Source organism: Colletotrichum paranaense, assembly GCF_030867605.1.
Source record: "Colletotrichum paranaense strain IMI 384185 chromosome Unknown Scaffold_6.1, whole genome shotgun sequence".
NCBI classification, from domain to species: Eukaryota; Fungi; Ascomycota; class Sordariomycetes; order Glomerellales; family Glomerellaceae; genus Colletotrichum; species Colletotrichum paranaense.
In genome coordinates, this window is record NW_026848964.1 from 635,473 (window position 1) to 659,871 (window position 24,399).

The 24,399-nt window shown below is 52.7% G+C and overlaps 10 protein-coding genes across 10 annotated transcripts; 6 read left to right on the forward strand and 4 right to left on the reverse strand.

Moving 5' to 3' along the window:
- Nucleotides 1–213: 213 nt before the first annotated feature.
- Nucleotides 214–2,276, forward strand: CPAR01_07825 (uncharacterized protein; the record flags this gene model as incomplete). Its single annotated transcript, XM_060492094.1, has 2 exons — nucleotides 214–1,886; nucleotides 1,946–2,276. 2 exons carry the CDS (start codon nucleotides 214–216, stop codon nucleotides 2,274–2,276), a joined length of 2,004 nt encoding a protein of 667 aa, XP_060348464.1.
- Nucleotides 2,277–2,600: 324 nt separating this feature from the next.
- Nucleotides 2,601–4,432, reverse strand: CPAR01_07826 (uncharacterized protein; the record flags this gene model as incomplete). The annotated part of the gene is made up of 4 exons (XM_060492095.1): nucleotides 2,601–3,251; nucleotides 3,335–3,733; nucleotides 3,788–4,049; nucleotides 4,113–4,432. The coding sequence occupies 4 exons, from the start codon at nucleotides 4,430–4,432 to the stop codon at nucleotides 2,601–2,603; spliced, it is 1,632 nt and encodes a 543-aa protein (XP_060348465.1).
- A 1,431-nt stretch (nucleotides 4,433–5,863) lies between these two features.
- On the forward strand, nucleotides 5,864–7,657 carry CPAR01_07827 (amino acid permease; the record flags this gene model as incomplete). Its single annotated transcript, XM_060492096.1, has 5 exons — nucleotides 5,864–5,972; nucleotides 6,025–6,333; nucleotides 6,396–6,796; nucleotides 6,859–7,157; nucleotides 7,222–7,657. 5 exons carry the CDS (start codon nucleotides 5,864–5,866, stop codon nucleotides 7,655–7,657), a joined length of 1,554 nt encoding a protein of 517 aa, XP_060348466.1.
- Nucleotides 7,658–8,379: 722 nt separating this feature from the next.
- Nucleotides 8,380–9,631, forward strand: CPAR01_07828 (glucosamine-6-phosphate isomerase; the record flags this gene model as incomplete). The annotated part of the gene is made up of 5 exons (XM_060492097.1): nucleotides 8,380–8,443; nucleotides 8,509–8,657; nucleotides 8,721–9,092; nucleotides 9,191–9,364; nucleotides 9,428–9,631. 5 exons carry the CDS (start codon nucleotides 8,380–8,382, stop codon nucleotides 9,629–9,631), a joined length of 963 nt encoding a protein of 320 aa, XP_060348467.1.
- A 194-nt stretch (nucleotides 9,632–9,825) lies between these two features.
- On the reverse strand, nucleotides 9,826–11,929 carry CPAR01_07829 (uncharacterized protein; the record flags this gene model as incomplete). Its single annotated transcript, XM_060492098.1, has 5 exons — nucleotides 9,826–10,070; nucleotides 10,135–10,702; nucleotides 10,757–11,159; nucleotides 11,227–11,537; nucleotides 11,702–11,929. 5 exons carry the CDS (start codon nucleotides 11,927–11,929, stop codon nucleotides 9,826–9,828), a joined length of 1,755 nt encoding a protein of 584 aa, XP_060348468.1.
- A 620-nt stretch (nucleotides 11,930–12,549) lies between these two features.
- CPAR01_07830 (hexokinase) lies at nucleotides 12,550–14,299 on the forward strand (the record flags this gene model as incomplete). The annotated part of the gene is made up of 2 exons (XM_060492099.1): nucleotides 12,550–12,679; nucleotides 12,732–14,299. The coding sequence occupies 2 exons, from the start codon at nucleotides 12,550–12,552 to the stop codon at nucleotides 14,297–14,299; spliced, it is 1,698 nt and encodes a 565-aa protein (XP_060348469.1).
- Nucleotides 14,300–14,807: 508 nt separating this feature from the next.
- Nucleotides 14,808–15,577, forward strand: CPAR01_07831 (uncharacterized protein; the record flags this gene model as incomplete). Its single annotated transcript, XM_060492100.1, has 2 exons — nucleotides 14,808–14,900; nucleotides 14,951–15,577. 2 exons carry the CDS (start codon nucleotides 14,808–14,810, stop codon nucleotides 15,575–15,577), a joined length of 720 nt encoding a protein of 239 aa, XP_060348470.1.
- Nucleotides 15,578–16,827: 1,250 nt separating this feature from the next.
- On the forward strand, nucleotides 16,828–18,146 carry CPAR01_07832 (uncharacterized protein; the record flags this gene model as incomplete). Its single annotated transcript, XM_060492101.1, has 3 exons — nucleotides 16,828–16,836; nucleotides 16,887–17,706; nucleotides 17,758–18,146. The coding sequence occupies 3 exons, from the start codon at nucleotides 16,828–16,830 to the stop codon at nucleotides 18,144–18,146; spliced, it is 1,218 nt and encodes a 405-aa protein (XP_060348471.1).
- Nucleotides 18,147–18,584: 438 nt separating this feature from the next.
- On the reverse strand, nucleotides 18,585–19,857 carry CPAR01_07833 (uncharacterized protein; the record flags this gene model as incomplete). Its single annotated transcript, XM_060492102.1, has 2 exons — nucleotides 18,585–18,885; nucleotides 18,938–19,857. The coding sequence occupies 2 exons, from the start codon at nucleotides 19,855–19,857 to the stop codon at nucleotides 18,585–18,587; spliced, it is 1,221 nt and encodes a 406-aa protein (XP_060348472.1).
- Nucleotides 19,858–20,729: 872 nt separating this feature from the next.
- Nucleotides 20,730–22,598, reverse strand: CPAR01_07834 (uncharacterized protein; the record flags this gene model as incomplete). The annotated part of the gene is made up of 1 exon (XM_060492103.1): nucleotides 20,730–22,598. The coding sequence occupies one exon, from the start codon at nucleotides 22,596–22,598 to the stop codon at nucleotides 20,730–20,732; it is 1,869 nt and encodes a 622-aa protein (XP_060348473.1).
- Nucleotides 22,599–24,399: the final 1,801 nt, after the last annotated feature.

The following is a 24,399-nucleotide window of genomic DNA, read 5'->3' on the forward strand; positions in this document are numbered from 1 at the left end:
TCCAGCTTTCAGATGTAAGGGCCATTCGGAAACATGCCACCAGAGCTCGTTCCGGAGCTTCCCCTCCTCCCTGTTTACATGTGCCATTCAAATACTATCTAGTACCCTCTGCCCCTTCTCTTCTTCTACCTTCCCATCGAAAGCTTCATTGAAGGTTTCCTTACGTTCGTCTTACGATACCATTGAGTCCAGTCTACGAAAATCCAAAGCACAATGACAGATCGGGGAGAGGGCTACAATGCCCGCCTAGGCGTCAATACTAACGAAATCCCCACGGCACAACACTTGCCCGTGGCCTCGGGCGCCGAGCAGGATCGGTACGGCGGCTGGTTCGGTGGCAAAGCCGATAAAGCTACCGAAAAGATTGAACATGCCGCCGACAGACTCAAGGAGAACCTCCCCCGCGGCGCCGGCGCCGAACAAGAGCGCTATGGGGGTTGGTTCGGTGGGAAAGCTGACAAAGCCACCGAGAAGCTCGAGCACGCTGCGGACAGGATCAAAGAGAACCTGCCCCGAGGCGTTGGTGCCGAGCAAGACCGCTACGGAGGCTGGTTCGGCGGAAATAAGGGAGACCAGGCTGCCGAGAAGCTGAGACAGAACCTCCCGCGGGGTTCTGGGGCCGAGCAAGATCGCTACGAGGGCTGGTTTGGCGGCCACGAGCTTCCTTCTGTCGACAAGCTCGGCGAGAAGCTGCCACGTGTGTCTGGCGCCGAGCAAGATCGGTATGATCGCTGGTTCGGTGGTAACAAGGGACAGCCCGCCGGCACTTGGGTCAAGGAACACTTGCCCAGTGCCTCGGGCGCCGAGCAGGACCGGTACGCTGCGCACTGGGAGGGCGTTGTCGATCAGGTCACGGACAAGATCAAGGAGAAGCTGCCTTCTGCCTCCCAGATCAATGAGAAGCTGCCCAAGGGAACTGGCGCAGAACAGGATCAGTTTGGAAGTTGGTTCGGAGGCGACAAGTTGCCGTCTGCCTCGGACATCAAGGACAAGATCCCAAAGACGTCCGGTGCTGAGCAGGACCGCTTCGGCGGCTGGTTCGGCAGCGACAAGCTGCCCTCCGGATCAAAGCTCAACGAACACCTCCCCCACGCCTCGGGAGCTGAGCAAGACCGCTTCGGAGCCCACTTTGGCGGCAAGGCAGGTCCAGCTGCAGAAGGGATCTCAAGAAGACTGCCGAGAGTCTCCGGTGCCGAGCAGGATCGTTACGGCTCGCACTTCAGCCTCCACCCCAGCAACCCCGTCAATGCGGCTACAACATCAACCCTCGGCCTCGTACAAAACGCCTTACTCCCATCCTTTGGCCTCCACGCCGGCTTGAGCACCGTAGTCTACGCCGTCGCGCGGTACACCGACCGCGCAGACACGAAAGACTGGCTGTGGCCCTCTGGTCAAGTCGCCAACGCCTGGTGGACCGCCATCGGCGCCCGCGTAGTTCACGATGGTCTGTCCGTCCCCTCGGCATGGAACTCTCTCGGATACACCCAGAAGCTGCTCCTCACTGGTGTTAGCGCCTGGGGTGCCCGTCTGTTCTACCGCATCGCCACCCGCAGCGTGAAGCGTGGCAAGGACGACGACCGCTACGTCGCGTTGAAGAAGAAGGACCCCAAGTTCTGGGACAAGGCCTTCTTCAGCATGTTCTTGCCAGAGGCTGCGCTGCAGACACTCATTGCTTTGCCGTTTACGTTGCCTTTCAGTGCGCCGTTGACCAGCGCGCGGTCATCTGCTTTCACGGAGTTCCCCGAGACGTTCCATAGCTTGGCTGTCTTCCTATTCACCGCTGGTCTTGCCCTCGAGACCATTGCGGATAGCCAGCTTGAGGAACACTCTAGCAAGAGCAAGGAGATCAACCGCGAGGGCGTCTGGAGCATTGTCCGCCACCCGAAGTAAGTAATCCATGGGTCCCAACTTCTCTCATTGAATTATGAAAGTTAACCAAGCATAGCTACCTTGGCGACGCCCTCGTCCACCTGTCCTTCCCTGTCCTCCTCTACAGCGCCGGTATGATGCACCCCCTCGCCGCCCTCGGCCCCATCGTCAACTATATTGTCCTCCGCTACCTCGGCGGCGATAAGGTCACTGAGGCCAGCCAGGAGGAGCGCTACGCCAAGGAGAACCCGCTCAAGTTCCAGCAGCTCCAGGAGTACAAGCGCGACAAGAACAGCTTCTGGCCCAGTCTTGGGGAGTACGATAACCAGTGGGTGTGGATTGTTGCTGCTACTGGCGCGGTTGGTGTCGCTGTTGAGCGAGGCCTTCTTGCTTACTTTAGGGGTTAAGTTTTATGAGCGGCACGTGTAAAACATATATGTACTGTAATACTCTGCGATTGATTGATAATCGCATCCAAAATTGAGGAAATCGTCAAATATCATCAAGATTACTACTTTCTCATCGACGACGAAGAGCATGATGGAATTCAATTCCACCCATTTTGATTGCGTTTATCGACGACCTTTGTTGACGGTAGAGGTTCCCTGCCATTACTACCAATATCATTACTTCATTATCATGAACATCGCAAGCCGGAATGCTCAACTATGTACACCATAAACATGCCTAGCCTCAAGGAGCCTGACATCTACCCCCCACCCATCTCATCCTTACAACAAGTTCAAGTCGAGGACAATACTCGGCGTGCCCTCGAAACCCTGAGGCAGCGTGTATGTAAAGTTCCAAAACTCAAAGTCGCGGATGGGCGAGCTGGTGCCTCCCATGGACCCAGCAAACGACAGCGCGTACGTCTCGTTGACGTTGCCCGAGACATTCACAGACAGGCCCTGAACATCAGCCCAGCCGGTGATGGTGGGCTTCTTGATAAAGGTACCGACGACAAACGTAAAGATGGAGTCGGCGGTGCCGTTGGGGTAGCTCAGGCTCAGCTTATTCGGCGCGACCTCGACGTCGAGCGACATCTCGGTGGGGTACAGCGAGATAAAGGCGATCTCGGCGCCCGTGTCCCACTGCACGACGGCCGGGTTGAAGGACGCCTGGTTGATGGAGGGCCCGCCGACGACGTTCTCCTTGAAGGATTCTGCGCCGATGGTGAGGTTTTCCGAGAGCCAGGTGCTGATGTTGCGGGGGACGAGGTCGTAGGGCGGGTAAAAGGTTGAGGCGGAGAAGGTGCGGTCTTCGCTGCCAAAGGTGGTGAGGTTCGCGACGAGGCCTTCGGGGAGGAGGCTTGCGTGGAAGTCAGCGAGGACGGCGAAGAGCGGGGCCCAGGCGTAGTCGGCGGCGTGGGACATGACTTGAGGCTATTCGGATTTAGTATGCTGTTGTTCTACGAGTGCGCTCCTGGGGCCTTGGCCTGAAGAGCCAATTCGGAGGATAGACTTACAGCAGAGATGAGGGAAGAGTTCTCCTTGCCAATCAAGGTCCAGAACCAGAGCGCCATCAAGCTGACGTAGCGGTTCATGTCGTAGCCGTAGGCGCGGTCCCAGGGGCCGGCCATGTTCTTCATGCCCGGGTGCCACAGTTGCGCGACGGCCTTCCACGTGTCGGCGAGCATCTGCGGGCCCTTTTGCGTCATGACCGAGTCCTCGGGGAGGTATTTGGACCAGAGGATCAGCCCGAAGAGGGAGACGCCCGTGTAGGTGCCCGAGTTGAACTCGGAGAGCGTGTTGGCGCGGTCAAAGAGATCGATGATCTCCTGGGCGTAGGACTCGCCCGAGGCCGTCATGTTGGCGTCGTTGAGGCGGCGGCCGGTGTAGCCTGAGACGAGGGCGCGCATGATGGCCTTGGTGGTGTTAGTGCCTGCATTACAGCTGTTGTTAAGAAGAAAAGTGCTTACAGGATTGCTGTAGGCTGGGTAGAGGTTGTCGTCGTCGACGCCGCCGACGCGGTACTCGTCTCCCTTTGTGGTGTTGTGCAGCGACTCGAGGATGAGATCCTGGGTGTCGTTGCTCAGCAGGTGGGGGAACTCCTCCAACGCCATGACGAGCGTTGTGCCGACGAAACCTCTCCAGTTGGGGTCCCACGAGTTGTAGATGCTGTCCTCGTAGTAAGGCGATCCCACGTACGGTTCCCCGTCGTACTTTTGGTAGTCTCCGTACCTTTGTGTTGAAAGTCAAGTCAGTCTCTTGCACCCGTCAACTCAAGTTTGAGGAAGCTCTCACCATTGCTCCGAGACATTCTTGAACTGCGCGCCAATGGTGTTCTTGATAATCTTCTCGGCCTCCGCAGCGTCGTCGCCGTCGTTGCGCGCAAGCAGACCCAGAGCGTACCAGACGGAGCTGCGCGTCTCGTGCCGCAGCGCGGACGCGGATCCAATGTCGTAGAGGTACCCCGCGGAACGGTCGTAGTACTGGTCCATCCACGTCATGGACTCAGTCAAGAGGCCTTGTGCGTTGGTGGAGAGATTGGCGACGTATGGCGACACCGCCATTGTTGAGCTGGCGAGGGCCAGGATGCCCATCGCCTTGAAGGTGGCTGCCATTGTGAAGAGAGGAGAGGACGAGAGGGACCAATTGACGAATGACAGAGGAGTTGGAAGCTCAACAGAGACCTGGGGTAGGGGACTCAGTTGCGAACCCGAGGATGCGGTCTCAAGCTACCTTAATATACACCATCATATCGAATCTCGCTCTCTCTCACTCTCTCTCCGCGGCCAAGACCGCGGCCAAGAGTTGCCCATATCGCGCTGGGCCCCCGGAAGATCGTCGTCATTACACAGATACGGATACAAGCCGCGTGACCGGCGACGAACGGCAGTGGGCGAGTACCAAGAGATGTCATGTTCAAGCAGGAAAACCCCTCCCCCGGGGTCCCGACCCGGGTGCGCAATCAATCAAGCAGGACAAGCTACTTTAGCGGCGGTGGCTGGGTGGGTTCCTCCCTCGACTTCGGGTCGGTGATGTTGGCCAGGTTAGGTAAGAATGCGGAGGTGATAACGAGGGTGGGAAGACATGGAGACCTTTGACAACCCGTCGTCCTAGCTGTGGAAAAGGCGGGATGAGAGTCGTACTCCGTACACTAGTCTCTTAGAGAAAGAACATGAAGGATTCGAATTCGTAGACCTTGGCTCAGTGGGACGTTGTAATTCCCAACGGCGGGAGAGACCCCCTGTAGCCGAGGAAAGGCAGCACGCAGAAGCATTTCGGGGCATCCCCGAGCGAAGAACAGGTGATTGCCCGGAAGGACAGTGGTATCACTGGGTTACGGGCATGAACCGGGGTCGTGGGAGAAGAAAGCCGGGGGAGATGCGAGATGCCCGGTTGGCTCTAACAAGGATCGTCCCTGACCGATGACTCGGCGCCCCCTGCTCGCCTCTTCTCCGCACTTTTGGCAGTCCAGAAGGGCAGAAAAGAAAGTGTTCAGATGGTGTGGTACGGTTTAAGGTCCGATGAACGGGGGAGCTTGGTCTCTTGGGAGAAGTTGGAGGACCCGGTCCGATGTTTACCGGGTGATCAACCACGGCTCTAATGCCCGTATCTTTGCACTAATCAACTCCTACGAATACTGGCAGAAGATCTGACTGGGACTATGATTTTATCTGCCCCATAGCTTTAAGATGGACCCGTGGTATCGGATCGCGGCAAAGCACGGCTTGTTTCCGGGGGACACACGAAAAACTGTAAACACAATCGTTCTTCATTCTCAATTGATGGGGTAAAATCATCTGATGGGTCTGGCTGAAGCCAGAAGGACCCCATACGTACACTATCAATTGTGGACTAACGGCATTCTGGGGGCGAAAAACACCGTAAGGGTCCTACGGGTCTACATGGATATATGTTGACGATGTCGCCCACGCGTGACTATGGCACGCGAACACGACTTGTTGAGGTGTCCTGTCGACAATTGACAATTGAAGAGAGCTTGCAATTGTGAACGAACATCACCTTTGGCAGAGTTGAAGAGAGACATCATGGCAGACGTCAAGACACCCACCGACATCTCGTCGAGTCCGAGGCGGAGCGTCGACGCTGCTCCGGAGAAGAACCTTTCCGCAGATGAGATCCGTTTGGCGCAGATGGGTGGGTTTTCTCAGCATTATATCCTGCAATCATCTACTAACACACGCACCAGGTCACACCCAAGAGCTCAAGCGCCATTTCAGCACTCTCAGTCTCATCGGCCTCGCCTCAACGACGACAATCTCGTGGACCGGCCTCGGCCTCGGCCTCATCACCGAGATCAACGCCGGTGGGCCTGGCGCCGTCATCTACGGCTTCATCCTAGTCACCCTGCTCCAATGCTTCCTCGGCGCGTCGCTGGCCGAGTTCGTCTCGTCGTATCCAACCGAAGGCGGCATGTACCACTGGATTGCTGCCGTCGCGCCGAGGAAGATGACGGGTGTCTTGAGCTTTTTCACAGGCTGGTTTAGCGTGCTTGGCTGTAAGTTGTCTCGCCTTTCAATCGCATGTTGGGATGGGGAGGCTGACAGGCGTTGACCTCAGGGATCTTCACGACTGCGTCAACGAACCTGATTTACGCTCAGGTTCTCATGGCCCTGATCGCGCTCTACCACGGAGACCTCGAGATCCAGGCGTGGCAGACGTTCATCGTCTACCAGGGACTGAACCTCATCACCGCCGGGATCGTCATGTTTGGTAACAAGATCATTCCTGGACTGAATAAGTTCTCCCTCTTTTACCTGCAAATCGGCTGGTTCGTGGTTATGGTCACCGTGGCGGCGTGTGCCCCGACGCATCGCAACACCGAGTTCGTGTTCCGCACGTGGATCAATAACACTGGTTGGGAGAATCAGGTTGTCTGCTTCATCACTGGGCTAGTCAACCCTCTCTACAGTCTTGGTGGACTTGATGGAGTCACCCACATCACGGAGGAGATGCCCAACGTGAGTTTCTTCTTGTTCCTTCGTTTGCTCAGCTGACAGAGAGTGTGCTGACCCTTGCTTAGCCATCTCGCAATGCACCCCTGGCTATCGCCATCACGCTCTCCATCGCCTTCGTCACGGGTATCACCTACCTCATCACCCTCATGTTCTCCGTCCAGGACTTTGACGCCCTGTCTACGACCAACACCGGGCTCCCGCTGGCCGAGCTGTTCCGCCAAGTCACGCAGGGGGCTGGAGGAGCGTTTGGTCTAACCTTCATTCTGTTCGTCGCTCTGGGGCCCTGCGTCGTCAGCTCCCAATTGAGTACTGGCCGTGTCTTCTGGGCCTTCTCCCGTGATGGCGCGATGCCCTTCTCTCGGATGTAAGTTGAGCCTTACCCAACTACTGCACCATTAAACCTAGTGATTCTGACATGTTCGTGATAGTTGGTCGAAGGTCCACCACAAGTGGCAGATCCCCTTGAACTCCCAGCTCGCCGTCACCGCAGCTGTCGCAGCTTTGGGATGTCTGTACCTGGGTTCTTCCACCGCATTCAACTCTCTTCTCGGTTCCGCCGTCACCATCAACAACATTTCCTACATGTTCCCCATCGTCACGAACCTCTTGACGCGTCGGAAGAACATGCACCGCGGCGTATTCCACATGGGGCCAACGTGGGGCCCCATCGTCAACGGCGTCACCGTCTGCTGGCTGACGTTTGCCATTGTCTTCTTCTCTTTCCCGTACGTGATGCCCGTCGAGCCCGCCAACATGAATTACACCTGCGTTGTTGTTGGCGGACTTACGGTTCTGGTCGGCGCATGGTGGTTCAAGGCTGGCTCTAAGTATAGCGAGAAGATGCTTCAGGCGAAGGAGGAGTAATTAGATCCAAGTCACTGAAATTCCCATCTTCCGGAGCCGTGGAATGACTGAGAGTTTCCTCGTCTCTGTTGGACTCTCGCACAAGATAGTTGAAAATGCGATGGGGTAAAGAAGAGGAGCACATAGTATAGACTACACTAAACGTATCCAGAGCCGGGTTAGGGTTACCGGATTTCAATAATTTGCCCCTGCGGGTGTCACGTTAATGCATGCAACTATCGCGTAAACTCACGGTCCCACAAAGCTCAAAGACCAGAACCATGAGGTACTACTGCACTGATCTTAGTTTGCATGGATGGAGTAAGGAATTTAGTGTTCGAGGTTGATGCCACCCTGCTACCGGATCCTCGGGTTGCGCCACGTGGGGTTGACGGGTCCAGAGGACCCCCCCCCCTCTTTTTGCAATGTGCTACCGGTCAAGTCGGAGAGCGAACACCGGAGGACAAGAGGAAGTCGGCGACGTCGACGGATAGAATTGCCGATGTAATTTGTGAAGCTTTGGTTGTTTACTATAGGTATAGTTGCGTTGACTGCATGTGGTGTCGGAGCTGGTTGGCTATCATCTGAGGATTCATATACCTCCATTCACCATCGCGTTTCCACATTCACTGATTACCTGAGTGATAACAGTCTATAAACACATCAAAACCCACGGTTCCTTTGTCATTATAGTTACTATCCTTCTATTCTAAATCAAGTTGTTCAAGACTACATCGGACACAATGAGGCTCATCATCAGGCCTGATAGCGCATCAGCATCTGCCCACGTTGCACACTACATCCTCGGTATGACCTCTGTGTTGATTGGAGCTTTGGAGAGGTTAATCCAAAAGAGTTCTGACACCTCTTAGATCGCATCAGAACCTTCGAGCCAACGCCAGAGAAGCCATTCGTTCTCGGTCTGCCTACGGGCAGCAGTCCGATCCAGATCTATGAGATCCTAGTTGCAGAGCACAAGGCCGGCCGTATTTCCTTTCAAGATGTCATAACATTCAACATGGTTAGTCCTCTTTTTGTCAATCCTCCAAAGTTCGAATGCCGCCGTCTGACACAATGACCAAAGGACGAGTACGTCGGCCTGCCACAGACGCATCCCGAGTCATACCACAGCTTCATGTTCCGCCACTTCTTCTCACATGTCGACATCAAGCCCGAAAATGTCCACATTCTCGACGGCAACGCGCCTGACTTGGATGCCGAGTGCGCCTCCTATGAAGAAAAGATCAGAGCTGCCGGCGGCATTGACCTCTTCCTCGGTGGTGTCGGTCCAGACGGCCACATCGCTTTCAATGAGCCTGGATCAAGTCTGGCGTCTCGGACGAGGGTGAAGACCTTGGCGATGGATACTATTCGTGCGAATGCTCGATTCTTTGGCGGCGATTTGAACAAGGTCCCGCAGATGGCTTTGACTGTTGGTGTCCAGACAGTAATGGAGGTGTGCATTTACTCCTTTCCAACCACAGCCTCCCTCTTTTTGGGGAAGATGAGACATTTGTGACTGCAGAGAGCACGCTTGCTGACGACTATGCACAGGCCAGAGAGGTGGTCATCATTGTCAACGGAGCGAGCAAATCGATCGCTCTCCAGAAAGCGATTGAGGGTGGGGTGAATCACATGTGGACACTGTCGTGTTTACAACTACACCCCTATTCCATGATCGTTGCAGATGAGGACGCAACATTAGAGTTGCAGGTCAAGACTGTGAAGGTATGGATCTCAAACATTAGAGCTGTTTGTGTTGATGTTTTGCTGATTTGTACACCTCCCTAGGACTTCAAGAGCATTGAAAAGGTTGGCCTTGGAAAAGGTTTCGAGCAGAAGCTGCCTTTGAGACTTAGAACGACGTCACTTGTCAGCCCTCCTCAGACGCCCCGGACACCGTCTAACACAAAGCCGACATTTGACGAAGATCACCTGGTGGAGTTGACGCCAGACAGCATGTCTTCTCGTATTACTTCATGGCCTGTCATCTAGTTGACGATGATGCTTCGCCCGGGGTTATACATGCAGATTGGGAGTGGATGGACATTTGTCATTTGAACACCCATAGTTTAGAGTGCAGACAATACCAAAGTCAAGCAGTCAATGAAGTAACAGTTCCATAAAACCTTCATCACGACGTAAGTGAGCCACTCCAGGATGATTGAATGAGTGAATGAATTCAAAGGCTATCCTCCCTGGTTCTCGTACGACCAAAGCTCATATCCTGCTTGCAGACTCGATTGGTCAAAGATATACCATGAATTATCCAAGTTCCGGATCTCTTGCTCGAACACCTCGGCGTCTCCAGAAGCGGGCGTATGAAGGCCCTGAAGTTTCTGTTCCAGTCGTGTCGCTAAAATGCCTCGTAAGCTGGGCTTCGGCTCGTGCATTTCCTTCAGCTTTTGGAGATGAACTCCAACGTTCTCAAGATCTAAAAAGTATCATCAGATAAGTTATGGACCCTTACATCAGTCACGAAGTGGGCATCGACTTACCGTCTGGTTCTCCTACTCCACCGTCTACACCTTGAAGTACGATGAGAGCAGCCCAGGTGATCATGACGAGATCCCAATTCGACCATATCGAAGCATCTAGAATTTGAAGCTTGACCGCCGCTCTTGCTGACACAAGCAGCTCATGCTGCTCTTTCGGCGTCGTGTTCGAAAACAGGTTGCATCCTCGAGCAGGGTGGTAGATGGATAGCACGAGAAGCCTGTGCAGGATATACTGCCGGAATACCAGCTTCTTCTCGTGCTCCGACTCAAAGTCCTTGTCGCTGAACTCAACGAGCCAGTCGTCTAGCTGCCTTGCCCAGTCGCGAATGACAGCGCCGTCGACGCCGCTAAATTGGACGGAAGATATCTGTAATACGCTAGGTTCGCTCTCGAAACAGGACCATATCGTTGGCAGGCCTCTGCCTGTGAAGTGAGTTAGGCCGGTGTGCATCATCCTCGAGAGCCGATAGAGTTGGTCCTGTATTGGGATCTTGAGTCGTGGGAGAGGCGCCTCGATTGGTATGACTGGGCATGAGAGATGTATTGAGGCGTGCTCGAGGTCAACGATCTACTTGATGTTAGAAAGATGTAGAAAACCGCTGGGAAAAGTTGTCCATTTTACCTGAAGGCCAGAAAACAGGCGTTGCCACTCGCGGGATCGCTCATCGGTGTTGGAGGGGCAGTGCTCGAGAATGAGCCTGTAAGCGAGAGATATCCAGACCCCCGTCTCTTTAACGACGGCTTCTCGTAGCAGTCCGGCGAGTATGATTCCCAGAACGGTTTGAAAGGCCCATTCTTCAGCTGAAGCTGGGTCATCCGGGGCTTGACCGACTTCGCTCTGTGGTATGCACAGCTGTGAAATGGCACTGCACAAGACATTGAAGTAGTCTGGCGCCAGAACTGCGACTTCTGGCAAGCCTCGTATACTTGAGCAGTATAACATTGAAGCTAGCATGAGTGGTCTCGGCGATGAGAAGGTTTGCTTGGTTGGGAGGAAGTGAAGCCCTGGCATGGACTCGTGGAAGCTGGAGGAGTATCAGATGTGTTGGTGCAACTACGAGGTATGGTGTCGAGAATCTGGGGCGAACGTACGATAACCATAGTCTTTTGATCAGGGATTTCTCCCAAATATTTGAGCTTGCGTTTGATGAACATGTCCTTCGCAAGACGGATACAGCGCTCCATAGAGCACCAAGCGATGTCTCCCCTGGTGTGTCGGGTTCGAATGTTGGTACATCTGGGGACGCGGGCGAGTCTGCATCTTCCAAGTTGGTGAGGACTGGCAGACCCAAGTGATCTTCAAGTCGCTTCAACCGAAGAAACACGGATTTATTCAGTGCTGGGGCATGCTCATTTGCCTGAATCAACGAAGCCAGCGAGAGACTTTCACGATGAGACGCGGACTAGACGATTCGTCAGACACGTCCTGGGAGGGTTACAAACACAGAATGAGACGCTGGGATAATTGCCTACATTGGCTCTGGGCACGAACACGCACGGCACTCCCGCACGGAGGCATCTTCGACATGTGGCCCCATTCTCAATTCTACATTTCATCTGTGGTCACGAAAAGGTCGGTTAGACTATTCGCCTTCACCAGAGGGCCAGGTCCAAGGCCGACATACCTTTTGCCTTCTACAATTGACTTGAAGTGGGCACACCCGTCAGCGTCTACAGTCGCATGCAATGAGACGGAGTCCACCATCTGCTTACCGCATGCCTTCCGGGCCTTGCTCGGGCCCGAGTCATCTAGCCCATCGGCCGACGCTTTGTCCCTCATCTGGTGAGTAGACATTATGAAAGCGGTATGCTTGTGCACCGATACTTCGATTGCGTTGTTCGAGTCCCACTGTATCAATTGCGACAATTGCGAGAAACACCGGTATCCAACGGCCTTGTTTTCGGCCAGGTTCGATTCACTGTTGCTTTCTTCGGCGGCTACCCGGTGAAACAGGTGGGATCGGGGTAGAGTTAAGATTCACCGGTCGCACCGGGGAACCGGTCTTTTTGAAGATTTGGGTGACGAGTGCTGACGCGGGGTCCTGGACCCGGTCCTTGATAGGCCGGTGGTTTATTATTGGAGGGTTTTCTGGCTAATTTCAATCGGTCCACCGAGCCAACCCGGTCCGAATTCACCGGGGCATCGATGGTTGTGGTAGACTGCGCCAGCTGTGAGTGTTCTTAGTTCTTACAGTACACGCCGAAGAGGTGACCTTCCTTTTCTTTCCGAACGGTTGCATCCTAGCTGCAGGAGTTGGTTCAAGTTCCGGTGCCAAAGTCGTTCTTTTTGCCGCGGGGGTTTGGATACTTGATCGGTTGCCAACCTGCTGATAGGCGCTGGCACCCATGAACCTAGCTTTCCCACCAACAACAGCCCACGACTAACATTGTGTGTCAGAAGAGTGGTGTGTTTCAATGTCTTCAACTGATTTTGAGCATGACAGGGCGTCTGAGTTGATAGCTCAGACCCGAAAAATCGTACATGACTTCGATTTCCCACCGGAGGATGTTCGTCGCGCCACAACTCATTTTTTGAAGCAGCTAAGTGAGTTTAGTCAACTCTGGGCTGTCGCGCAGCGTACTGACATCACTGAAAGATGAAGGACTTCAAGAAGACGGCACTTCAATGTGCCAGATTCCTTCATTTGTAACCAAACTTCCCAATGGTTCCGAAAAGGGCGTCTGCTTGGCCATTGATCTTGGCGGTACCAACTTGAGGGTATGCTCTGTCGAATTACATGGAGACTCCACCTACTCCTTGACTCAGTCCAAAGCCGTCATTCCCAGACACCTGATGGCTGCGCCAACATACAAGGATCTCTTTAGATTCATCGCGCTGCAGATGAAGGAGTTTCTGGAGACGCATCACCCAGAAGACCTCACAACATGGTCTCAACTCCTGAAAGAGAGATATGCAATCAATGAAGAAATAAGACAGAAGCACTGCAAGAGCCTTGGCTTCACTTTCAGTTTCACTTTCGATCAGCATGCTATCAATGAGGGAACACTACTGTACTGGACAAAGTCATTCGGTATCGCTGATGCAGTCGGCCGCGACCCATGTGCCATGCTGCAGGAGGCTCTCGACGAGCAACACTTGCCTCTCCTGGTCACAGCACTGGCTAATGATACCGTTGGCACTTTGGCTGCACGAGCATACACATCTCCGGGGCGTTCCAGTAATGTGGTAGGCGCCATCTTCGGAACCGGCACCAACGGAGCCTACATGGAGCGCGTTTCTCGCATCACCAAGCTGCACTCACGTGTAGAGTTCTCAACTTCGGCATCGGACGCGATGATGGCGCTGAATACCGAATGGGGAGGATTTGACAACAAGTTAGAAGTACTACCTTCAACACGATTCGACCGAGACTTGGACAGAGATTCTGTCAACCCAGACGATCAGCATTTCGAGAAGCGCATATCCGGCATGTATCTTGGTGAACTACTTCGGCGCATACTAATCGACCTGTCACAACCTGGACAGAGCCTATTTGGCTTTCAAGTCTCGGGAGACTCCCCGCTTTACACGCCGGACGGCATTGATAGCTCTTTGCTGTCAGCAGTTGTCAAGGACTCAGGCCCAGCGCTTGAGAGCGCGCGTGAAGAGATTTCACGAGTACTCAACGCTACAGGTGTATCGACGGACGATGCAAAGGCTATACAGATTCTTTCCGCGGCCATTGGGCGTAGGTCAGCCAGGCTATCTTCTGTCGCAATCGCTGGTGTTGCTCTCCAATCTGGGTTGTTTACGCCCAGAAGCGTCAGCAAGCCAGCAGCGACGATATCACGAGGTCTCGGAACCAACCTTCTCAGACCTTTCCTCTATGGGGCACGGAGCCTGTGGAACTTGCTTACGAGTTGGCTTCATGTAAAAGTTCGATTCACGATTTCATCAAAGGGCACATCGGGCGACTTGTCTAGACCCGGGGACGGGGATAGCTCTCAGGCGGACAATGATGACGAGGACTCGAACGAAATCATCGATGTTGGGGTTGACGGTTCTTTGATCGAACATTTCCCTAACTTTGAAGAGAATCTGAGGGAAGCTTTGAGAGAAATTCCAGAGATTGGTGTCATGGGTGATAAGAGAATCAGGATCGGCATGGCGAGAGACGGTAGCGGAGTTGGGGCTGCTTTGATTGCATGGGCGGCGAGGGCATAATATCTGGGGTAACTCAATAAATGGGCGTTTGAAGTTCTGAAACATAAGAAAAAAGTGATGTACCATCATTTCTAACTGACTAAATCATGGAGATATGATGCGGTCCGGTTCTAAGGCAAAGGAATGGTCTGTGGCTTTAGCTTTTCGGGCGTGTTGTGATGCTGATTTCGCAAGGAGACTCGAATCTTCGTTCACTGTAAGCCGCCAATATTATTCGAATACAGATGAATCAAAGTAGGCCCTCGAAAATCGGCTCATTCACGAATTTGATTTCTCTATACAGGCTCTTAAGCGAAGACTCTTCACTCTGCAGCATAGGATGCGATAGCATCTCTGATAGAAAGTTCGAACCCTACAAGACAAAGGTCAAGTTGAGCAAGTCACTGAAACTGCTGCTAGAAAGAAAATCTACTTTCTTCCACTTCGCAACAAAAGGCTTCGCGCTTTGCATTTGAGATGCTGGTTCGGCCTAATGTTCATGGCCGGCAGAGGTTATGCACACATGGCCATGACTGACCCGCCCCCAATCAAAGCTAAAGGAAATCCGAACACCTCACCTGAGAATGCCAACTACAGCTACACACCCCATTATCCTCAAGCGGTTCTGACTTTCCTTGCAAGGGTTACTTGAGCCTTCTGGGCACCTCACAGGCGGCGCCCGTCAACAATTGGACTGCCGGCAATAGCTACTCTGTTACGATTTCTGGTCATGCTGTGCACGCAGGAGGATTATGCCAAATCAGCCTCTCACTAGACGGCGGCAATTCATTCAAGGTTCTCCGCAGCATCATCGGCGGCTGCCCAAGGGGCGATGCAACCCAACTAGGTTTCAGACTGCCAGACGACACGCCGTCTTCTGACCATGCGGTGCTCGGCTGGACGTGGTTCAACAAACTTGGAAATCGGGAGATGTACATGAACTACGACATCATCAGCATCGTAGGCGGAGGTGGACATGACCATGGTGAGAGTTTCAACAAAAGACCGGAGATGTTCAAAGCGAACGTGGGTAATGGATGCAGGACGGTGGATTCGAGAGACGTCATGATTCCGAATCCAGGGCCGGATGTGGAAGTCAACAATTTCGATGCTGTGCCGCCGATTGGTGAGTGCGAATCCGGGCCAGGAGCGACAGCGGGGTCCGATTCGGGGCTAGGATCGGGGAACGGGGGCAATGGAGGCGGCGGTGGTAGTGGTAGGGGAGGAATCTACAAGCCCGGCAATGACTGGCCTGCAGACTTCAACCAGAATTGCGGCAAAGTTGTGGCCGATGAATAGGTACCTGACCTGATTTGCACGTGCTTTGTAGTCATTTAAATACGTTTATATTGGGACATTTGGACGATTGGCTTTCTTACAGGCCTGGTCTTGCTGAGACTTTAATTTACCTTCGTGTCGGCACTGCTACTGATTAGTTGAAGAAACAAGTGAAGAAAGGAGATTTTGGCACCAAAAGATTCGGCTTAATCACCGATCCGCCCAAAGCAACAAGATGCATGTATCTCATCACTGTCGGGAACCAAAAGGCAGGATAGCAAAAGATTGAGGTCGTACCCGGGTTCGAACCGGGGTTGCCGGAAAGGTTCGATTTTGATGTTATCAAAATCCGGAGTGATAACCACTACACTATACAACCCTTGATGAAGGACCTGGATACCTTCTGCGGCTTATGTAGGGTGTGCGTGAAGCGGTTGCGCGAAATTGGGGCGCCCGCTGGGTGTGGCGGTGGTGGCTGATGGAGAGGATCATTCCCAGGGGCACCTGTCCAATGGACGTTGGCATAGCTTCAATGATGACTCATCACAATTTCCATATGCGCCACAACCCAGCACCCTCAATGTTCCCCTTCTCTCCTGACTGATGATCTGCTGGCTGTTCTATTCGCCCCATAGACTCAGTTTCCCCCCACGACGGCGTGGAGATCTTGACCGACTGGTGATGTTAATGATGTGTTTCAGATCCCTGGCGACTCTCCATGCGAGAAATAACGATTTACGAATGGAGTATTGAGCTTGACCGGATACGTGAGCAGATCCGACCAGGCAATCTCGGGGCGTTTAACATGAACTCCGGTAGATGCCCCGCCTCTACAAGTTTCTGTGGGGAACATCAATAACAGTCCGACGGTATGCCCTTCTACATGGCATGTAATCGCGATATGTGAAGATGATGGCTCGAGGGATATCAAACCTTACGGATCACAAGATGTGTGCAGTAACGTTGGTTCCCGGCAAGATACTTGTGAATGCAACCCCCCGCATTTTACCCTAGATGTTGTTGAACTTCTGGCGCGTGGTGGCTTTCTGGGGATCTCCGAAGCCGTGAACTCTCGCCATTGCACTCCCGGCCCGCAACCTCCCCCGGCGCCGGTTGTGGTGGAGTCAAAGGTGTACCCCGTGAACACTATGAAATACCCAAAAAGATCTCAGCCAGAAGTGTCATGACGAGACGGAGCTTCCAATTCCACGACTCAGCATCGATCTACTCCAAAGATCCGCTTACTGAATCTGTTTCTCACCAGTTGCAACATGACGAGGGTAGGTCCCGCTCAGGATTCTCGAAATGGTAATGTGCTCATGACTCCTAGGTCTTCTCATCACTGTCAGCTCTGCCATGGGTCGCTATATTCGCACAGCCATGCCTTGCCACGGTAGCCGACATTCCTGGTGTGTTTGGGTCAGTGCCACTTGTATCCGCGTCTCCCGTGGGTGATATCTCATCATACCTCAAGAGCCGGCCAAGTGACTTCGTTCATCCCGGTATCTGGCACACGCACGAGGATCTAGAGCGCATCCGCAATGGGATACTCGAAGACAAAGATCCTTGGGCGTCAACCTATGCCGTTTTCAGCAAGGACAGCTACAGCTTGTCAACCTATGAAATGAAGGGACCAAAGCCGGTCATCTCGCGTGGCAGCGTCAGCAACTACACGTCCTTCGCCTCTGACGCCCGAGCCGCATGGCAGAATGCCCTGATGTGGTACATCACCAAAGATGACGCCCACTGGAACCGCAGCACGACCATTTTGGATAGCTGGGGGTCTACGTTAGTCGACATTATCGGCACGGACCGGTCCCTCCTCATTGGCTTGGATGGCGATCTCTTCGTAAATGCCGCGGAGATCATGCGCTGGGAGGGGAACTGGACCGAGTCTGGAGCACGCTGGCAAGGCGGGTCTGGCTTCAGCATCCAGCTCTACTGGCTATTCTCACGACAGTCTATCCCGATTGGTCAGGCAAACTACGGAATGGCTAGTATTAAGGCGCTCCTGAGCTTTGCTGTCTACCTCGACGATGTTACTCTCTACAATTATGCCATCAATGAGTATTTGAACAATCCCTGTGCGGGGCTCTACTCCTTCTTCGACCCCGAGACGGGCCAAAGCTCGGAGTCCGGCCGTGACCAGAGTAAGTCACCCTCTATTCTTCGACGACAAAGATGACTGATGATCGTCAAAGGCCATGCAATGTCCGGCTTAGGTTGGATCGCTCAGGCTGCGCGGGTAGCTCAGAGTCAAGGTTCCGACCTCTACAGTCAAGGCGACAACCTGCTTCTGAAAGGTGCAGAGTATACGGCCAAGTTCAATCTGAATGAGACCGTTTCGTATGATCCAAAGTGGTATAGGTGCGACGCAGTTCTTGTCAATGGGCCTTGGGCAATCATCTCCCAGGACAAGCGAGGTGTAACGGCTACGAATCCAATGTGGGATATTCTGTACTACCAGTATGTTGTTAAAAGACAGCTCGAAGCGCCTTGGATCACAAAAGCTAAGCATGCTGTCGGAGCTGAGAGCCGTTTGACGAGTAATGATCATCCTAGCTGGGGTGGGTTGATATGGGCTTATTGACCTATCTAGGATATGTCGCATTTTCGCATATACATACTTAACGTAGCAACCAAAGCAAGACAGAAACAGCATAGTCTACGTTAATGGAATCGTTGCCTTGACAAGGAAGATTCGTTCTTCAGAAACATGTATTTTGGCAAGGTTGTCGTAGGCCATGTGGGTATATGCGTCTTCCATGGGATGGAACCAGGCATTAAACAGTGGCCAAATCAAGAACGAAGGTAGAGGAATACATCTTATGTTATATATGGGAATGATGATTGAATATAGACAGAAATTATATGCTGTTGGAAGGACAGTATGAGCAATCGAAGAGACAATGAAATGGGAACTAATGAAGGTGGCTACCAAGATGGTTACCAAGGTGGTAGAAAACGTGAGGGATGCAGATCAGTGCCAAGCCGAAGTATCCCAGAGAAAGAGCAACTGGCTCCGATCCTACTCCAATCTGTAAAGAAGGGTACCAAATCCTAGCTGGTCGTAACCGCCGCTGGTTGTGCCGTAGTCGCCGCCACCTCCCTCGGCACCACCGGCTTCTTCAACCACGTGGTCGCGCATTTGCTCGGTCCAAGAAGCATTGAGCCCCTTGATGACACCGTAGTGATTGTAGAGCAGCTCCCAGATGGGTCGAAGTCCGCCACGTCCAGATTCGCTGATATTCACAGCCGTGCCGTGACTGTTGGTAAAGTTCGTAAAGGGGACATCAAATCCGAGGTTGTACTTGGCGGCGTACTCCGACCTTAGTCTCGTGTTAGTGTTCATCTCATGTTACTGTAGTAGACCTTACTTACCCTGCCAAAATTCTGTTGTCGAGGTACGAAAACAAGTCATCACCCTGGTTGTAAGACTGTTGCGCAAAAACGCCCAAGAAAGCAAAGTCCAGCAGAGCATGCCCTTGGTCACGACCAGCCTCTTGACCTTGACCAAGGACCTTGCCAGACCCTTCCTCTTCATGCAATTCCCAGATAGCAATCTTGATGGCACCATTACCAGCACCGTTCTTAAAGTAGTTGACTGCCTCATCGTACATAGTCTTGTTGTCTGACAAGATTCCGATAGCCTGCATGGTGCACATATTGGCCAAGTCCCAGTTGGCCCAGTAATGGTCGATGGATGCGCCATTGTGGTTGACAAGGAAGTTGTGGTTCATGGGGTAGAAGACTCTCTGCAACATCTCGGTCATCGCAGACAAGCCGTCCCATCCCTTCCACCCACGCAAGATCTCGGCTGCGTTGGCGAGCTGGAAGCCATAGATACCGGAAGCCAGGAACTTGTCGGAAGAGCCATTGATGTAGATGAGCGAGTCACTCCAAGCATCAAGAATGCGAGCCGACGCGTTGGCGTGTGCCTCGTCGCCGGTGATCTTCCAAGCAATGGCATTGGTGTAGGCGGCGTGGGCGTCGCGGTAGAGAGACGGATAGTTTTCGGGGTTACATTCGCGACCTGCGCCGCCGCGGCACACCGTTTCCTTGGGATTGGGAGTGTAAGCAGAGTTTGCGCGTGTCTTGAGTTTGCTCCAGCCGATCGTCCATGGCTCCTTCTGGGCGTTGACGAGGCCGATGATGCGGTCAAAGTCTTTAGCAGTGTGAAGTAGGCCAGGGTGTTTAAAGGTTGATCGGGAAGAATTGGAGCAGAGGGCGTTTGCCTCTGGAGCCCATAAAGAAGCCCCCAAAAGGATGACGAGATGACTAGAAATGGAAGTGAACTTCATGTTGTCGATAATTGGGGCCTGAGACCAGCCCAAACTCTTTCGTGAACAAGAATCCAAAGAACTGAAGGTGCGATAGCCAAGATAATCCTAGAAACCTAAGTGATGGCTACGTAAACCGTTGGGTTATATAACCTAGCTGCTCAATCACGAATCAGAATGGACCCATTCTCAGGACTTATTTCGATATCTGATATGAATTTACTGCCCATTTCTAGCGCCCGGGACTTATCCCGACCATAGTGGCAGTATGTACTTTACTAAGGTAAAAAAACTGGAATGTGATAAAGAACACATCAAGTTTTCGTCGGCCCCTTTCCAGGTAGGGCCCGACTGATCCTTGCATGCCGAGAACGAGATTTAAGGGGTGTGTCAGCTGAGACCCAAGGTCTATTGTGTGGAGTTGAACAGCGTGCCGAGCAGCCTAGTTGCAGATCCATGTGGCTGTCAACGCCATTGACGACCGGGGTCGTACGCCGGAAGCTACCCCGGACAAAATATCCACCGCATAACAGACACCGAAAAGACAACTGCGACAGTCTACATGAACATTCAATCGAGTAGATGCGTTGTGTTAGATGACTCACTCCACCCGCTAGAACTCTCAAGAATGCATGCAAATTATACAAGATATTATAGCGCTAAGCCTAAATTTGCAGCTTTACCAGATGAAAGAGTTCATCACGATTGGAGTTCTAGTTACGGGATTTGGAAAAGCTTAACACATCAAGAGCTTGTCTTGAGAATGTGGCAATGCAAAGCGTCTTAGACAGCTGGTGTTCATAAGTGTTATGAGAAAACGCGCGTGTTTAATTGAGTCTACCTGATAGTGGTATGATGAATCGAAGATAACCAAGGAAATCATGAGGAAATATCTAGTACTGGTACAAGCCAGACCCAAGAAGAGCAGAAGGTGCCAAATGAGCAGCCGCCGAGTTCAAAGTTCCAAACTTTTCTAAGACTGCCGAGAGAGTGTTGTGAGCCGGCTGGAGGCCACCGTCTACCCATCCACCAAGGAATGAAGTGCAGTCACTGTTGATCAGGACCCGCGAAGTCTGGGTCTGGTTGATTCTCTCCCAATCATAGAAGAGAGACTCAATGCTAACATCCTGGCCCGGGAATCCCAGAGAGAAGGCACCGTACGAGTAGCGGTCAAGAGGCCAGTGAATGAGGTAAATATCGTCATCAGTGACGGGCTCAAGAAGGCTGGCATACTCAGGGAAGTCAGACTCTTGCATGATTCTGTCAATCTGGGTCTTGAGTTCCGTGAGAAGCTCCTTGGGATCCGAGATAGCCGTCATCTGCAGAGACAGGTCCTCCCAGGCGTAGGTGACGAGGACCATGCCGTAGTCGGGGTGTCCATAGTCCAGAGTGTAGGTCTGCGGCAGGTTCGTGTCCGAAAGAATGACACGAGGGAAACCAGCCCCCTGAGTTTCCCAGAACTTCTTGGTGCGGATGAACAGCTTGGATGAGGCGGTCATGTGGAGATCATTAATGGCTCTCTGAACTTCCAAAGGCATGATCGGGTCCTCAGTGGTCTCCGAGACCGGAGTGAAGGCGTAGTTCATGGCGCGGTTGCTAGTTCCGACAACGACAAGGTCGTACTCGACGTTGGTGGAAACACCTCCAGAAGTCTCTCTCACACCAACGGCAAGGCCTCCAAGAGCATCGCCGCCGCCGCTGGTAACCTCGGCGACAGTCGAAAATTTGGTCTTGACACCAAGCTCAGTCGCCTTGTCCCAGATTGTCTGGGCAAGATCACGGATACCGGCAGGCTGCAGACCGGAGTCGGTGACCTTGGCAAAGACAGCTTGGTCCGACTCGAGGCCGTTGACAACCAGGCGGAAAACGGAGTTGAAGCCCGCAGAGTAGACAGCGCCAAAGCCGCCAGAGCCGATTCCAAGAGTGCCGAAGCGCTGGAAGTCATCTTCGGTCCAGACTTCACCCCCCGGAACGTCCCACTCGTGGCCCTCGCCGAAAATGCGACGGAGTCCAGTGTAGAAGCTGTCGTCGCCGAAGGTGTCCAAGTACTTTTGCCACTCAGGAACAGCAAGGTTACGAGTGGCAGTGTCATTGGAACTGAGCCAGGTCGTAATCTGACTGCCAGCGGCTAAGGTGCTGCTGCCGCCGGTCAAGCCCTTTGAGATAAGCTGAACCCAGCCATTGTTGACCTTCTCAAAGCCGGTGGGAGCAGTGTTAGAGTCGGTCCAAGAAGTAGCCTTTTCCTGGTAGTAGACGATGGTAGGGACCTTGCCGGGATCGGGAAAGTTCTGAATGAAAGTGTAGTTGAACTCATTGGCGTAGTAGTAAAGAAGGTCTTCCGAGGGAGGGAAGCGCATAGCGCCCATCTCCGCCACGTTGACGCCGTCAGCCGTGGGAAGGGACCGAAGTCGGCCTCCGACGCTGTCAGTCGCCTCAATCAGAGTGACATTTGCGCCGGCCTTGGCCAGGTTGAAGGCCAGAACCACATTGGTGATTCCGGCTCCGACAAGACCAATCGAGAAGTTGGAGGGTAGGCTGCCAAGAGGCTGGTTGATGTCGCCGGCTGCCTTGTTCCACTCAGAGTAGATGAGCTGAGGCGTGTCAACCCAGGCTTGAGGACGAGCCTTCTGTTCGGCAGCGCTGGATGATTGCCTCTGAGCCAGACGGGAACCGGAAGTGCTGCCAATAGGAGAGAAAGGAGTGCGCTTGTTGGCAGAGGCCTTGGAGGCGTCCTCACTCTTGAAGCTGAAAGAAGGGAGCATTTTGATTGTGGTACGTGAGTTGTTGAGGTGCTGAGGGCCTTGTGAATGAGAGTGTTCTGAGTGAGACTGTGAGCGTGATGTCCTTCAAAAAGATAATATCATCTGGGTGGGAGATGATCTTCTACTTATACATCGTGAGAATCATACATATAAATATCAAACTCCAGGCTTTTCTGACAAAGGTGAGAATACCGACTGGATTGCCGGCTTAACCGCCGGCAAGTGTCTGTCTCTTTTCCGGCTGGAAGAGATATCGCCAATATGCTTCCTCACCTGCGTGCAGCTTGAGTTGCATTGCATTTCACATCGACATGCAATAGGCAAGTTTTGACGCTGCCACCTAGGTTGACCAGCATTTTCATGAAGAAAACGTGACATTCTCTGAATAATGTCATTTTTCTGCCCGCCGTGGCTCAATCCTGGGTCGCTCGTGGTTCGAGAGAGAATTTTCGGAATTGGGTTCGCGGCGAGTCATTGCCGTAGAACTATGGAGTTGAGTCAACGTTCATTGAGGGATATATCTATCAACTTCGTAAGTCATCTCGCTTATTGGGACGTCGGATTAGCGAGTCTCCAAAGTGTAGGACGGGTCTACTAGTTTCTGGTAGTCGAATGGGAAGAAGAGCAGAGGTCAAGCAAAGGTCAAGCCATGTGATGATGGTAGGTCAGTGTTCAATACAAAGGCATTAATAGACTTCGATAATTAGTATATTTAAACTACGAAGCATCAAGTGACTTACAATAGAAACCAGCTGTATGAGGTTCCCGACCTGGTAAGACCCAGAGATCAAAGCAGGTTATAATATAAAGGAGAATAGTTTCACGCATCCTAAGCTGGAACGGCTTGGTAGCTTATGTCATTGAGCTTCAGCTTCTCAGACGGATGCATTGTTTTCACGGTCTCTGTTACAGAGAGGACTGTCATCGTTTGCTACCTCGTTGGGCTGCAAGGAATGCTTAGACTAGCTTCGGGGTTGATGAGCGCAGACCACTACCCCATTGACTAAGACGCTTCGTCAGGCCAAGGACACCTGGGGCCGAGTTGACAGTACTTGTGGGCATTTGTGGAAGCCTATGAAGTTTGACCCTGACTCTTGACATGGATTGCTACATCTGATCCACTAGGCACATCCTGAACATGTGCCAATCCACTAAGTAGATATCGTTCGACATATTCATAGAAGAGAATTTTGGTCGTCTGACTGTTCGGGGGATGCTGCTTGATATATCAAATTTTGGTATCCTAACCATGCGATGGTCTGAGGGCTGAAGCTGGTGATGAAAGCGATACGACTTCAAGTAACGAAAGTTTGTTTGGCCTTATGACGACGCCCGATCCCTAGGTCTTCCCCTGACCTCTTTCATCGTTCCCACAAGATTGTGCCAACTCATGATTCATAAATCGTTTCTCACTGTGAGTGAACAGTAGAGTATCATCCCGTAGCGAGTGGGGCATACCCACGCATAGTCTAGGGGTATGGCAATTATAAGGCGGTTGCTTGTTTGCCCATACCCCCCGAGCAACGGACTTGGAGTATTGGATGAGATCCAGATTAGGGAATTACGCCGAGCTGTCAGATAACTATGTCTAGTGGGACCTATATCCGGGAGGAGCCGTTGCGGACCATCGACAAGGGCACCATGTGCGTGCGAAAATAATAACGAGTGGAAGAGCGGGCCCGCCCTCCATCAGTTCCCGACACGCGCGCGGGGTGTTTTAACTATCGCAAGACATCGTGGCAGCGGTTATTGATATTTAGGCTTGAGAGACGGTCAGTAATCGGGAAAATCAAGACCATCT